This window comes from Ambystoma mexicanum, chromosome 6q (genome assembly GCF_040938575.1).
Source record: "Ambystoma mexicanum isolate Mex_15411 chromosome 6q, UKY_AmexF1_1, whole genome shotgun sequence".
Classification (NCBI taxonomy): Eukaryota; Metazoa; Chordata; class Amphibia; order Caudata; family Ambystomatidae; genus Ambystoma; species Ambystoma mexicanum.
In genome coordinates, this window is record NC_090937.1 from 703,606,483 (window position 1) to 703,622,129 (window position 15,647).

At 48.6% G+C, this 15,647-nt stretch overlaps 1 protein-coding gene across 1 annotated transcript in view; it reads right to left on the reverse strand.

Moving 5' to 3' along the window:
- The window catches only part of ABCE1 (ATP binding cassette subfamily E member 1), a 670,940-nt gene that overhangs the window by 53,101 nt on the left and 602,192 nt on the right, over window positions 1–15,647 (reverse strand). The window contains exon 14 of the mRNA XM_069631213.1: window positions 3,966–4,076. Coding sequence (XP_069487314.1) covers window positions 3,966–4,076 — 111 coding nt within the window. The remainder of the gene's footprint in view (window positions 1–3,965; window positions 4,077–15,647) is intronic.

The following is a 15,647-nucleotide window of genomic DNA, read 5'->3' on the forward strand; positions in this document are numbered from 1 at the left end:
AAGGGTTATGTGAACATTTGATGTCGGACCAGTACTGAACAGTTTTTACTATATCACACTAGCACTATATACACTTCATAAATATATACATATTGACATAAATACCTGCTATATTAAAAAACAAAACACAAAAACTGCACAATCAAGCTGGTTACCCCACCTGGATTCCTTACTAATGCAGTGGATTCAAGCACATGATGGATTTTCAGAATTGTTAGGGAGAATGTTAAAAAATGTGTTAATTCCCTTCACCTTCGAGACCCCCAGCAACTTTGCTGGATTTTGAGGACTTCATTTCTTTTACCCGGAAAGAGTGCGAGCCTTTTTTTCCCCACTGTTTCATGTATTTTGATGTGCGTTTTACTCTTGTGTTCTTTGATTATGGAGTTTTGAGATAACTCCATATGTATCGTTTCATACACAGCACCCTCAGTGCTCTGACACAGGGGTGTCTTTTTTTAGACTTCCAAAGGGTTAAAATACCTTCTCAGGGATAAACTACGGTTTCCCCAGAGAATGTAAGGTTAAATTGACTTTACTAGGCTTTTTAAATTCCTAGACCCAGCACACACTATTTTCCTATAGAGTGCTGGAGGGGTTACCTAGTATCCCCTGTGTCTAGAAACTCAGGTATCAGTCAAATGCTACCCTTTTCTATCAAAATGGCTTGTGGCAGTGGTTTTCCAACAAACTACCATGATTTTTCCCGACTGCAAACACCGGTAGCTAAAAACCGCAGGAGCCATGTTTTTCAAGATGGTGCCTTAAACCCCTTTGTTTAAATGGGTCCCGGTCTTCTTTTTTCGACATTTCTTTTTGGAAAGGTCATTCTAGTGTTTGTCTCTGCGCGCCAGACCAGGTTTGGTCCCTTTGTTTCTGTGCCTTTGGCGGGCTTCAGGACGGAAGACCGCCTCTGGCATCTGTGGTGGGCAGGAAGTGAGGGAGGTGCCCGAAACACCCTGTGTTTAGTCTCCTAGGAGACCCAAATGCACTCTGACGTGATTGGCTGGCTGACTGTCTGGGTGAGTGGCAGCTAGGCTGGGATGAATGGGAGAAAACTGTTTAAAAGGCGAGTATCTTGGACTGGAAAGCAGAGTCGACCACTGGAACGAAAGAACCAAAGACAAACTGGGAGAGGACGGCTGCTGTAACTCCTGAACCGTTGGTTTGCCCGGTGAAGCCCTGCTGCAGGTCCGAATCGCCAAGTTCATCTCGACAGAGAAGCCCTTCAAGGACGACTTCTTCCTTTGAGTTGGTGGGACCAATCAACTCGTAAGCCACCTGGATACCATTCTTGGAGCTGGTTAGGTTTAACCAGGGGGAAGGACACCAGCTTGTATGCTTGACTACAGCTACTCAAACCGAAGTAACTCATTTTTTTGAGTGTTTTCCGACAATCCTGTGCATTGCAGGAGTCCGACGTCCTCCATCTTGTCCCCACGATTGAAGCTCAGGAACAGTGAGATCTGCAGGAACTGCCAGGAACCAACGCCTTCAGCAGCATCTTTTCCTTCATATTAAGGTACTGTGCCAACCTGATTGAGAGAAAGTATCTCTTGCTGTGAAAGTTCGTGGAACTTTCCCAACTTGCAGGCCTAATCAGCTTGTGACCCAACATATGATTCTTTTTCATACAAACTACTTCTGAGAACTGTGGCAAAGACTTTACTGTTTACTACAAGAACTGCTCTTTCCTATCCAAGACACTAACCCTTTGACTTTGGCCTGGGCCTATTGAACTAAATCAAGTCCTCTAGTAAACTAAAGCTATTTTCACTGCCTAAAGAAAGTATTTGTGATCTATTCGATTAACTTGGGCCTTTTAATCCCATTTAAAGTAACTGAATTGACTTGTTGCTCCTATTTCAGGGGAGCCTAATTTACTCAGAAACGTATTGGTTCAGTACTGAAGTGGGTTTGTGTATAATATTAAGTTGTCTCCTTCTAGTGAATGTTTTCTAAATGAATAATAAACGAATAAGTGTTTTACCAAGAGACCTTGAGTGTAAGTGTCTACTTGAACCACTTTGATTGTAAGACCTCTGTGTAACATCCTTGTACTGCTCACATTGCCTCTTGAGAGAAGCCTGGCTGCTCAGCTCGTTAGCAAAAACTGTAGTACAGACTTATACCAAAGGTTGGTTTTGCTTACACCTGTAGTCCTAATTGTATGTGGTGGTGCCAGAGGGTACTGCTTGAAATTCTGCGCAACACTGTGGGTGCTGTGTGTCACAATGTAAATAAGATAATGCCTATGGAGTTTGTCAGACTCCAAAACCAAAAGAAACAGTGTTCAAATCAAACAAAAATACATGAGTGGGGGAAAAGGTCTCACTCTCACCAGGATTATAATTAAAAGTCCTAAAATCCAGCAAAAGAGCTGGAGGTCTCTAAGGTATAAGGGAATTAGCACATTTCTGAGAATTCTCCCTAACACTCATAGTGAGAGGAAACCTGGGAAGCAAATCCCAGCAGGGGCCAAATCTAGTGTCCCAAAGAAACAGAGTGTTTTGGAACTGTTTAAAAAATTAAGATTTATGGATTAAAATTGAAAAGTGTCAGCACAGAAGAAGGGGACCCAGGGGTTTGGGCCTCACCCTATAAAAACTGGATTACAATGAAGGAAGGTCAGCCCAGAAGAGGGGGTCCATCTTCATCCTAGCAGAAATTGTGATACATGATACAGAAGGGGTCAGTTGAGGAGAGGAGGAGACATAGGTGAACCATCACCCACAGTGAATGTTGGAAACAAACTTTCATTTGTTAAAGGAACTTTTGTTTTCGATTACTCAAATACATCATGCTCGAAGGCAAGAGACTTTCTAAGGAAACGGGACTTGGCCATCGACGGTCCCGAGAACTGCCATTGGAACGTCGTCTTGTGCTATAGAAGCCCAAGACTGTGCTGTGCTCCATCAACTCCACCTTGTCCTGTGCTCAAAACCTGGGAAGTGAGACCCAGGCTACCCAGGCAACCGCCTCCGGACTCATCACTTGAGAACACTTCTTTCTTGAAACTTAACACTCACACTCTTTGTATTTAGTGTTAGGAATTGGCAATAGGTTTTTATTAGTATAGGCCCTTTTATTTGACTTGATGCCAGTAGGACTGGCTTATTTTCATTTAATTGTCGACACCTGTCCCCATCTTAGATTTAGATTAGGAGTTTTTCCAACCTGCATACCACTTTATATGGTTCAATAAACAACCATGAACAGTGATCACTTGTGTCATCCTTACTTGGGGTCACCATGAGTTCCTCACAGTACAAAGCAGTACAAATAAAAAGCATACAAGAAAAGCATAATGAAAAAGTGAACCAAGCAGCATGGAAACAAAAGGAGCTCACAAAAGCAACAACTCTACCCAACTGAAATAGTTCTGTATCTGAGGCTTAACCATGACACTCATTGTGCATCAATGAGAAGCCGACTGACACTTGGGACCTACTAAGAGGATCTTCTAGAGTTATGGCAGAGATAAAATTCTAGTCTGACCTACAAATGAGTAATGCTACCAAAAATTTCAATATCCTCTACTGCAACAAAATAACCAAAGGTTTACCAGTTGTGATCTAGATTGAAGGTTTGCATATGTAGTCCTTAAAATAAATATATATATATCCATACATCATTTTTCGTGGGTTTCATATTTTGTGAATTGCTTACCTCTTAAAATAAAAATGCAGTCCCTCTTGCCTTTCATTTGTGGGCTCCAACCTCACACCCCCATCTTATTCACTCTCCATCTTTACCTAACCGTACTATCCTTCTGTTTCTTTAACCCCTTTTTACTAAATGCCAATGAACATTTATTTCTAAAAAGGACTTGTGCTTATTTTCAGACTTTCTGGTAAACTGAAATTTTTTTATGGTCTTTCAGCACTGCATGCGCAAATGTCAGCTTAAATATAACAAGTAAAGGGCCTTAAGTTAGACAAGTCTTTAAGAGCACCGTACATTACCTCCTGATCAATGATGTTCTCGATCTGCATAGGTTTCATGACATCAGTAACAAACTGTGGATGGGTATAAGCATCTCTAATTTTTTCATGTAGTAGCTGGCGTACACTTCCCTGTTATAATAAATGTAATGAACATAGAGTAAGTGAATAATAAGCACCAACAATAAAATATACAGAAAATGCAATTCATAAAGAGTAGGAAACCGTTGCTTGAGTTTACATTTGACAGGATGAAAATCCAAGACAGTGCTAGGACCTTAATCTGCAAACCAAAGGTTTACATTTAAAAAAGGAATAAGTCACTATTAGAAGACTATACCAACCCTACGTTTAAGATGCAGAACAATTTAAATTGACCCAGTCAGCCCTGTGTTCAAGGTTTGAGGGTACAGCCTCAAGCCCAGGGACACTGGTTCCTCTGAAGAAATCCCTGGCTCACAAAGTGGCAGATGGAATAGTACAGTCAAGAGCAAATATTTGGAGGGGAATTGGGTAGACACAAATACAGGGTAACAATATTACACTGCATTAGAGGTAAAAGAAATGTGGTATTCCCCACAGGTTAAAGTAAAGCAGTTTGGAACAACAACTGGAAGAGTTTTTAGGGCTTGATCCTACTTGTTGGGATCAAAGGCTAAGAAGAAAGTACGAAACAAGTTACTTACCTGTAACTGTTTTTCTGAGTCTCATGGATTCACATGCTCATGAATATTCCCAGTCGTCAGGCTGGGAATCCTCGGTAAAAGAAAAAACAGTTTCACTTTCACTTACAAGCTATTTCTCCTTTAAAGCAATCACTGCGCTCTGGGTCATAATGCCCCGGCCAATGACTGCCCTCTCCCTAAGCCCCTCCTCTGGCAGCCATCTTCAGATTTGGTAGCACGTAAAGTGGCAGTATGACCAAGAAGGGCAGGATTGAGAACAATAGTTACAGGTAACTAACTTGTTCCTTCTCCAGCATGGGTTCTGGCATGGATTCACATGCTCATGAATAAAAAATACATAGCAGTACATACATCCACAACCACGGGAGGTGGCAAGGCTAAACCGAAGCAATTACTCTTAATTCCTCACCAGGCTCAACTACAAGCCAACAGGTTGGTTGTGTCGCACTGCTTCGCCGACTCTGGACTCCTCCCTGGAATCCCTGTCGACGCAGTCGAATTTTGTGAAGGTGTGCGTAGACCTCCACATAGCAGCTAAGCAGATGTCCAGCTGGGGCACACCAGACAGGAACGCCTTTGTCGCAGCTATTGCTCTGGGAGAATGGGATCTCGGACAGCCAGACAACGGACGGTTTGCCAACAGGTCACAATGAGTGATGAAGCCAGAGAGCCATCTGGAGATGAAAGCCTTGGACAAGGCCTTCCCATGGTTCACAGGGCAAAAGTTCACAAAATGCTGAGAAGTTTTCCAGAAATCCTTTGTGCAGGCCACATAAAACTGTAGCCCTCGAGCCACATCCAGTGAGTGCAAAGTACTTTCGTACGGCAACAAAGGCGTTTGAAACACAGGTAACACCAAGGGCTTGTTGAGATAAAATTCCAATGGAACCTTGGGCAAGAAGGAAGGGTGCGTCCACAGCACCACATGTCTCATGGAAAGTCAAGTAAGGCCACTTGCAGGACAGGGCCTGGATCTCACCTACTCTCCTGGCAGAGGTGATGGCCACGAGGAAAGCAGTCTTCCAAGACAGGAACTTAAGCGGCGCCCGATGCATCAGCTCGAATGGGGCCCACCCATGAGCCTAGTTCGCACCACGTTGAGGTACCACGACGGGGCAGGCGCCTTCACCGACGGGAACGAGCAAAACAGTCCTTTGATGAACTCCTTCACTAGACGGTGCGACCAAAGACGACTGTCCAGGAGACCGGGTGTAGCGGGAGAAAGCTGCTAGATGCACTTTGATGGAGGCGTGCGCCAATAACAAGTACGGAAGGACCTGGGGGTCTTGACCCTCAGAGGGTTAATCTTCTGTGATCGGCACCAAGTCGTGAAATGCATCCATTGGTGCCCATATCACTTCAGCGTCGACGACACCCTGGTCTTGGCGAGGACCTCCCTGCAGTCCTCCGGCAGCTCATAACCACCAAACTCTAAAGCTGCAGGAGTCAGGCCTTCAGCTTCAGAGATCCTGGGTCGTGGTGCAGGATTGCGCTTCCTTACCTGGCGAGCAGATCCGCAACCACTGGCGGCTTGACTGGAGGGGACGCCGACATGCTGAGAAGGTATGGGTACCAGATTCTTCTCGGCCACGCTGGCGCGACGAGAATCATCCTGCACCGGCACAGTCGGAGTTCACTGATGACTTGTAGCAGCAGTGGCAACGGAGATGACGCTTACAGGAACAGGCCTTCCCAAGAGAAGGAGAATGCGTCCCCAAGCTCTCCGGCTGTGTAAACCTGCTGGCCAACCTGGTTTTCACCGCCGTCGCAAACAGATCGATCTGGGGACTGCCCCACTTTAGGAAGAGGTTGTCCACTTGATCCTGCCGAAGCTCCCACTCGTGGCAAGAGCGCAGCTCCTTGCTGAGGGAGTCGGCGACTGTTTTTTATTCCCGCCAGGCGGAAAGGAATGAGGAACATAACCTGGGCGATGGCCCAGTGCCAAAACTCCTGCGCATCTCTGGAGAGCGCCAGGGATCTGGTGCCCCCCCCTGCTCACAGATGCAAAACATTGTGGTGATATTGTCTGTGAAGAACCTTACCACTTTGCCCTTGAGGGACGGAAGAAATTATTTGAGAGCCCAAAACACTGCTCCAGTACTTTGATGTGTAGCGTCTTCTCCTCCGGCAACCAGAGGCCTATGGCATGGAGACTTCCGGTGTGTGCTCCCCACCCTTCCAGGGAAGCGTCCGTCGTGACAGTCTCCAGGTATGGAGGTCTCTGGAAGTCTGTGCCCCCGGCGATTTTGGAGCGCACGTACCACCACCTTATTGCTCGACGGAACTCCTCGTCACGCATGATCCTGTCTTTGAAACTTCCGGACACTTGGATCCAACTGGCGTCCAGAAACTCCTGGAGCGGTGGCGTACGTAACCTGCAGAGCCGGACTAGGCAGATGCATGAATACATCATGCCGAGCAGCGAGTGATGGTCCTCACTGCTGCGATCTTTAGTGCTAACAACTGTTGCAACCTGCTATACTCTCCTCCAACGGAGCAGCTAGACAGGACACAGTGTTGAGCCGGGACCCCAGGAACAGCGTGTTCTGCGATGGACTCTAGCAGGATTTTGCATAGTTCACTGAGCACCCCAGATCAGCCAGCAGCTGGACGGTACTCTCCGTGTGATCGACGGCTAGGTCCTTCGACCTGGCCCAGATGAGCCAGTCATCAAGGTAAGGGTACACATGAATTTCCTGTAGTCGTAGATGGGCCGCCACCGGAGCCAGGCACTTCATAAAGACTCTGGGCGCCGACTTCAGTCCGAAGGGGAGAGCCTTGAACTGGTAGTGCTTCCCTTGTACGACGAAGCACAGGAACGTGATGTTTTACGTGAATGGGGGATGTGGAAGTATGCGTCCTCTAGATCCAACAACGACAAAGTCTCCCTCCTCCAGTTGGCCGAGCACGTATGTGCGTTGTTAGGGAGAATACCCAAAAATTGCTGGATTTTGAGGACTTAATTTTTTTAACCTGGAGAGAGAGCGAGACCCCTTTTCCCCCACTCATGTATTTTGAATGTGAATTTTACCTCTGCGTTTCTTTTGGTTATGGAGTCTGACAACCTCCATAGGCATCATCTTTTACATTGTGTCTCACAGCACCTTCAGTGCCGTGACACAGCAAAGTCTTTTAGATTTCCCAAGGTTTAAATACCTTCTCTGGGATAAACTACTGTTTCCCAGAGCAGTAAAGTGAAATTGGCTTTACTTAGTGTACTTGCTAGATCCAGCACACCCTATCTTACAATAGAGTGCTGGAGGGGTTAATTAGTATCCCCTGGGTCTAACTGCTCATGTAACATTTTTATGTTACCCTTTCCTCACAGAATGCCTGGTGGCAGTGGTTTTGTTCCGAACTACCATGGTTTGTATTTACCGCAGCTGATCGCAGCTCCGGTAACGATAACTGCGGGAGCCACCTTTTTCAAAATGGCCTAGAGCCATCTTTGACAAAATGGTGCCTGGTCTTTTTTCGCCATGTCTTTGTAGAGATGTCCTTCTAGAGAGTTTCTCTGCGCGCCAAACCAGGTTTGGTTTCTTTGTCCATTTTGCCTTTGGCGGGCTTCAGGAGTGAAACCCACCTCTGGCTCCAGAGCGTCTGGGGTAGGCAGGAAGTGAGGCCGGTGCCCGATACGTCATGTGCTTAGTCTCCTAGGAGACCCAAAGGCACTCTGTGGTGATTGGCTGGCTGAGTGTCCAGCAAGGACAGCCACCCTGCTGGGTGAGTGACAGCTAGGCTGGAATGAATGGGAGAGAACCGAATAAAAGGAGAGTCTTTTGGCTTGGAAGGCAGAGTCGACCACTGTACGAAGGAACCGAAGAAGAGCTTGAAGAGGACGCCTGCTGCAACTCCTGGACCGTTGGTTTGCCCGGTGAAGCCCTGCTGCTGTGCTGAAACTGCAATTTCGTTTCGACTAGAGAAGCCCCTGCAAGGAAGACTTCTCCCCTTGAGTTGGTGGGACCAATCAACTCCAAAGTAAGCCACCTGGTTATCCTCTTGGAGCTGGTTGAAATTCCACTGCAGTTGCTGCTGGAACCGAAATAGCCAGGGAAAGGAACAGATCATGTGCGTTGCTTTTAAGCTGGCCAAGAGCTGAAGGAAGATCCTCTGGACTCCCAGGAAGCAGGACTGACAGAGCCTGAGCCACAACAGACTTCTGGGCCCCAGATGCAAGGAAAGCCCATCTCGACAGCCAGGAACTGTGGTGCTGCTTTTTGCGGTAGACGTGAGGAGCTAAAACACTGAAGTGCCACTTGTGTGAAGATTGCCGGTTGCGGTCGGTGAACGTCCCATTGCAGTGCTGGAGTCCCCAGAAGTCCCCCCTCTCGTCCCCACGACTGAGGCCCAGGAAACGCAGGATCTGCAAAGCCGCACAGGAACAGAAGCCATCTGCTGCACTTTTCTTCAACCTAAAGGTACTGTACAGTCTAAGAGCACTTACCTCTTGTTGTGTAACTGCACTTGTTCTCTGTTGGTGAGACTTGTTGTGGTTGATCTGTAGAGTTGCTGACAGCTGCTTTACTTCACAAGCCTAACCAGCTTGTGGCCCTGCTTTGATTTCTTCAAAGACTTCTAAAACATTGTGCAAGGCTTACTTACCTGCAAGAAGTGCTTCAGCTCACCTATACTTTTGCCCAATTGACTGGCCCAGCCTGGCTCCCTGAATGACTTCTTCCCTCAGACATTGTGTTTTGTCTTCCTTCCAGGAGGGGGTTAAGTAACTCTGCATTAGGGGTAACCAAAAGTACTTGCCTGCTTCACAATATGTGTGTGATCTCTTGTTCTGTTCTAATAACATTTTTCTTTGACAAACTCTTAAGTCTGATTCTAAATGCAAACAGTGGTATATTAATGTCCAGTGTCCTAGTTTCTAAAGTCACATGAGGGTGTGGATAGTGTGTGCGCCATCCCAAAAGGGTACTTACTGATTTAGAAACATTATGAGTGTGTATTGTGGAGTGAATTTGTGCGTTACTATTATATTGCCACCTTCTGAAGAAACCTTACTCAAACTGTTAAATGAATAATTGTTTGATCAAGAAACCCTTTGTGTAACAGTTTATTTGAATCCTTGTCCCTGTGAATCTCTGTGCAACTTCCCTACAGCTCACATTGACCAATCTTGAGATGGGCCTGGCTGGTCAACATGCTACCAACCTGTGTAGGACAGACTTATACCAAAGGTTGGGTTCCAATTGCCAGGAGGTCAGGGTTGTTGTAGTGCACCCAAAGGGTACTGCATACAATCTTGCCTAACAGAGGGGTCGGCCTTGGGCTGAGGTCCGGCATCCTCTCCTCCGGAGTCTTCTCCACTGGTCTGGCTGAAGCCTCCTGCCTGGGTGGGAGCGACACGCTGGCTGCCACCAGGGTACCAGGTCCAGGTCAGCCCATTTCTCCTTCGAGAGGGCAGCAGCAACCATCTCGCTAGAAAAGAACACCTTGGCCTTAGCTGGCAGGACAGACACCTTGTCCTGCTTAGCCTTCTCCAGTTTCTCTCAAAGCTTCCCCGGGGATGCCGACTTTCTCTTCGACTAAGAGCTGGAGCGATGGCTGGAGATTGAGGTTGATGGAGACTATGAACGCGCCCTGACCGTCGCGGGACTCGCTTGCGCGGCGACTCCGGTGGAAGCTGACTCGCACTGCTTGCCTTTGTCCCCTGTCGGAAGTGCCGCTCCTTCATGGAGAGCTTGAAGAAGCCAAGGCACATCTCACAATCTTCTTCCTTGTGTGTCGGGTGAAGACAATACAGGCAATGGGAATGCTCATCGTCCGTGAAAACATTGTGCAAGCTGGTGCAGAGCTTGAAGAGGGAAGCTCCGTCCTTCTCCTCTGACATGATCCGGCGCGGTGTAAGCCTGATGGACTTCTGGAAACTTCCAAGAATAAAATACTCTGCGATTTATGCCCTTCAGGGGCGATGAACTATACCAGAAAATGGGTCGCCGTTAATCGGATGGATAAACGATTGAGCACACGGGCTCGAATGAACAAAAAACATTTTCCTACCCAAAACGCAAGAAAAACACACAGCTCGAAGAGTGAAACGTGAGGACTCCCAACACTTTAACATGCAATAAAAATCTGACGATGGCTGCCAGAGGAGGGGCTTAGGGAGAGGGCAGTCATTGGCTGGGGCAGTAGGACCCAGAGCTCAATAATTGCTTTATAGGAGAAAGGGTTTAGAAACGCAAGTGAAACTGTTTTTTCTTTTACCAAGTGTTAGGGAGAATTCTGAGAAATGTGTTAATTCCCTTCTACCTTAGAGACCCCTACTCTTTTCCTGGACTTTAGGACTTAATTTTTATCCTGGAGAGAGCGAGACCTTTTTCCCCAATCTCTCATGTATTGTGATTTGAACCCTGTGTTTCTTTTGGTTTGGAGTCTGACAAACCCCATAGGCATCATCTTTTTACATGGAGACAAACAGCACCCTCGGTGCAGTGTCACAGAGAAGTCCTTTTGATTTCTGCCAAGTTTTAAATGCCTTCTCTTGGATAACTACTGTTTCCAAGAGCAGTAAAGTGAAAATGGCTTTACTTCCCTTTTTCTATTTGTAGACCCAGCACAAACTACCTTACATAAGAGTGCTGGAGGGGTTACTTAGTATCCCCTTTGTCTAACTGCTCATGTAACATTTTGATGTTACCCTTTCCTCACAGGATGGCTGGTGGCAGTGGTTTTGTTCTGAACCACCATGGTTTGCATTTACCGCAGCTGATCGCAGCTCCGGTAACGATAACTCCGGGATGGCGCAGAGCCATCTTTGACAAAATGGTCCCCAGTCGTCTTTTTTTGCCATGTCTTTGTGGAGAGGTCCTTCTAGAGAGTATCCCCTTTGTCTACCTTCTCAAGCAACATTTTGTTAGGCAAGATTGGTTCAAAGGGCCACACACATAGTTCCGCACAAAGTTTCCGGTCCACGTAGAACTTCAGTGCTCTAGCCACATCCAGCGAGTGCAAAGTCCTCTCGGCTGGCGACCACGAGGGTGTTGGAAAAAACACAGGCAACACCAAGGGCTTGTTTAGATGAAAGTCCGACGGCACCTTGGGCATGAAGGAGGGGTGCATCTGCAGCACTACCAGCGTGTTGTGAAATGTCAAATAAGGTGGCTTGCAGGACAGGGCCTGAATCTCACCCATTCGTCGTGCAGATATGATGGCCATGAGAAACGCCGTCTTCCACGACAAGAACTTCAGTGGAACTGTCTGCATAGGTTTGAATGGAGGGCCCATGAGCCTAGTCAGCACCACATTGAGTTCCCATGCCGGGGCTGGAGCCTTCACCGGCAGGAACGAACAAAACAGTCCCTTGACAAACTCCTTAACCAGACGGTGAGACCATAGCAACGACCGTCCCGGAGATCTGGTGTAGCGGGAGATCGCGCCAGATGAGCTTTGATGGAAGCATGAGCCAGTCCTGCTTTGGCCAACGACAGCAAATACGGTAGCACCTGCGGAGCAGTGACAAGTAGAGGGTCGATCTGCTGTGCACGGCACCAAACGGCAAACGTCTTCCATTTATGTCCGTAGCATTTAAGAGTAGCTGATACTGTGGCGTTGGCAAGCACCTCCTTGCAATCAGGAGGGAGGTTGTAAGCACCGAATTCTAACGCTGCAGGAGCCTGGCCTTCAGGTTCAGCGCCCCCCCCCCTTCTTTGCATCCAGCGATCCTGGGTCGTGGTGCAGAATTGCGGCTCCTTCTCTGCCTAGATCATCTGCGGCCACTGGAAACTTGACTGGAGGGGGCGCTGACATGTCGAGAAGATCCGGGTACCAGCTCTGCCTCAGCCATGCCAGTGCGACGAGGATCATCCTGCATCGGGACCGTCTGAGTTGATTGACTAGTCGAAGAAGCAACTGCAACAGAGGGAACGCATACAGAAACGGGCCATCCCAGGGGAATGAGTGTGCGTCCCCCATGCTCTCCGGCTGGGGAAACCTGCTGGCGAACCTCTGGCATTTGGTGTTCGTCGCTGTCGCAAATAGATCGATCTGGGGATTGCCCCATCTGCGGAACAGGTGATCCACTTGGTCCTGCCAAAGCTGTCACTCGTGGCACGAGTGCAGTTCCCCTTTTAGTGAGCCGGCGACTGTGTTCTTCACTCCTTCCTGATGAAACGTGATGAGGAACATCCACTGGGCGACGGCCCAGTGCCATAGGTCCTGCACTTGCTCCCCTGCTTCCTGATTTAAAACATTGCGGTGGTTTTGTCCATGAAGACCTGCACCAGCTTGCCCTTGAGGAATGGAAGCAAAGACTTGAGGGCCCAAAACACTCTTCCGGTAGCCACAGGCCTCTTACGTGGAGACTTCCGGTGTGAGCTCCACATCCTTCCAGGGAGGCATCAGTCGTGACCATCTCCTGGTGCGGTGGGGTCTGGAAATCCGCGCCCCTGGACAGATGAGCTCGAACTCCCCACCACTCTATCACTCGACGGAAGCTCTCGTCGAGGGTGATCTTGTCCTCGAAGCCTCCCGACACCTGTATCCAGCAAGCGTCGAACTCCTGCAGGGGACGCATCCGTAGCCTGCACAGCCGAATGAGGTATATGCACGACTTCATCATGCAGAGCAGAGACTTAATGGACCTCACCATGGTGATCTTCAGGGCAAACAGCCGGTGTACCTTGCCCAAGATGGCCGCTATCCTTTCCTCCGACGGAGACGCCGGCACGACACTGTTGAGTCGCGATCCCAGAAACAGCGCATCCTGTGATGGAGTCAAGCAGGACTTTGTAAAGTTCACAGAGAACCCCAGATCCGTCAGCAGGCGAACGGTCCTCGCTGTGTGGTCGTCGGCGATCTCTTTCGAGGTGGTCCGGATGAGCCAGACGTCCAGATAAGGGTAGACTAGAATCCCCCGTAGTCGCAGCTGTGCCGCCACTGGGGCTAGGCACTTAAGACTCATGGTGCCGACTTTAATCCGAAGGGAAGGGCCTTGAATTGGTAGTGCTTCCCTGAACCACGAAACACAGGAACTTGCGGTGCCCCTTGTGGATGGGGGAAGTATGCATCCACCAAGTCCAGGGACGACAGGCAGTCCCCCTCTTCCAGCTGTCCGAGCACGTGCTGAAGAGTGACCATCTGGAATTTTTGGGACCCGATGTATTTGTTTAGTCGACGAAGGTCTAGGATGGGCCTCCAGCCCCCGGTTGTCTTTTTGACGAGGAAGTATCTTGAGTACGCTCCGGAACCTCTTTGGGACGAGATCTATTGCGCCGTTCCTTAACATGGCCCGAACTTCCAGCAGCAGCTGAGGGACATGGTTCTCCTGCCGGGCCATCGGTGGTATCCGGGAAACTTCCATTGAATTTCCAGGGTGTGTCCGTGGGCGAGAGCGCCCAGCACCCAACGGTCAGTGGAGATGGTCTTTCACACGCTGACGAAGTTCGCCAGCCAGCCTGCCACCTGGGGTGCTCCGGTGGGCGCACAACACCACAGCCGATTCAATCCTGCTTAGACGTCGAAGGACCTCCTTGGGATCCCTGGCGACGTCGTCCTCCGAAAGCCTTGGAGCAGCCCCTGTTCGTCTCCTGGGTCGGAGAACAGAAGGGCTGCCGGTAAGAAGAGGAGCCCCCGCCAAACCCTTTGGAGAATCCTGGGGACTTGTCGCCTGAGGTCCGAAAGGACGGCTTCCCGCACTAGAATAGATGACCCGTCGTCCCATGGCATCCAACTTCTTGCCCTGGCTGTCCGGTGGGATGGAGGCCGCCAAGGCCCAACCACCCGAGGACTTCTTCCTGGCCACCGCGGACACCAAAGAGCCTGGAGAAGGCTGGGCCCCTAAGCACTTGGGCGTAGAGTCCGGCACCCTGTACTACTTTTCAAGGCGATCCCTCTTCGCTGGGGCCGTGAAAGGGTTCTTCATGAGAGAGAAATCTTTGTCCCAAATGTCATCCAGGAGTGGAACCGAGAGGATGGTCTTCCTCTTTGCCTCCGTGCGCCGATCTAGGAAGCCGTCCTCCTCCGGAGCGAGCTGAAAAAGTTCTAACACTCTGGAGATCATCCAGTGGAACAAGCCAATCTCGCCCCGCAGTGAAGATTTGGGTGGCAGAGAAGGGAGGTCGCCTAACACGCTGTCGTCCGTGCCCGTGGTCGCCGTGTCTGGATCCGTCTCATCCCTCGGGAGGTGAGAGGGGGGCGAAGGTGTGCAAGGAGGTGAAGGGTGTACTCTTCTTCTTGGCCGGGGGTTCCCCCCCCGTGGGGGCGGGTGGGGGCAGCAATGGCGCCACCGACGGAATAGGCATCCTTGTCTGAATCTCAGAGACCAGCGTATGTAGTGCCGAGAGGATGTCCACCGAAAGATCTTGTGGGATGTTTTAACCCACTAGTCCAGGCCCTGCAACATTACTGTGCTCTACTTGCATCAGCAACCTCAGAATGGCCACTGGAAAGCATTATGCACGCTAAAATCACCCAGAAGTGCACAGGAAAAACCTGAAAAATAGGCAGCCAATCCACTTTTGCCTATGTCGGTGGTAAAACAGGAGACCACTGCCAAAACCCACCATTTGGCTACCCACAAAGTAGCCTGAAACTACTTGAAAAAGCAATGCTGATTGCAAAAGAAACAGCTGTTTGGAAATCTGTTTTTCTTGGTTGTCAAATTTGCAAAAATCATGGTTCACAAACCACACCAAAGATCCAACCTCCTTGTTGGATGTTAAACATCATTCTACTTCAAGAATCCACATAAATATAATGTCAGCAGAAGTACATTTATCAGAAGAAAATCCACATTTAAAGATGCTTGCTTGGGAAAAATATGTTGAAAATAGGCACAACACTGCTACTCGCCTAAGCCTGTCATGTTAAACTTGTGTCTCAAAATCTAAGTGTGGGGAAAGAAGGGACTTCCATCAAATGCAATATAGGGTGCCACTATTAATTTTCATGTTGAAAAAGACTGGAATTGAAGATATGTTTGCTTATTTTAAAAATTGTAACTGTAATTTTTCACAAAGAACAATGTCACAATTGACTATAAGGTAACCTGATTCAGCTAAAACTTCAA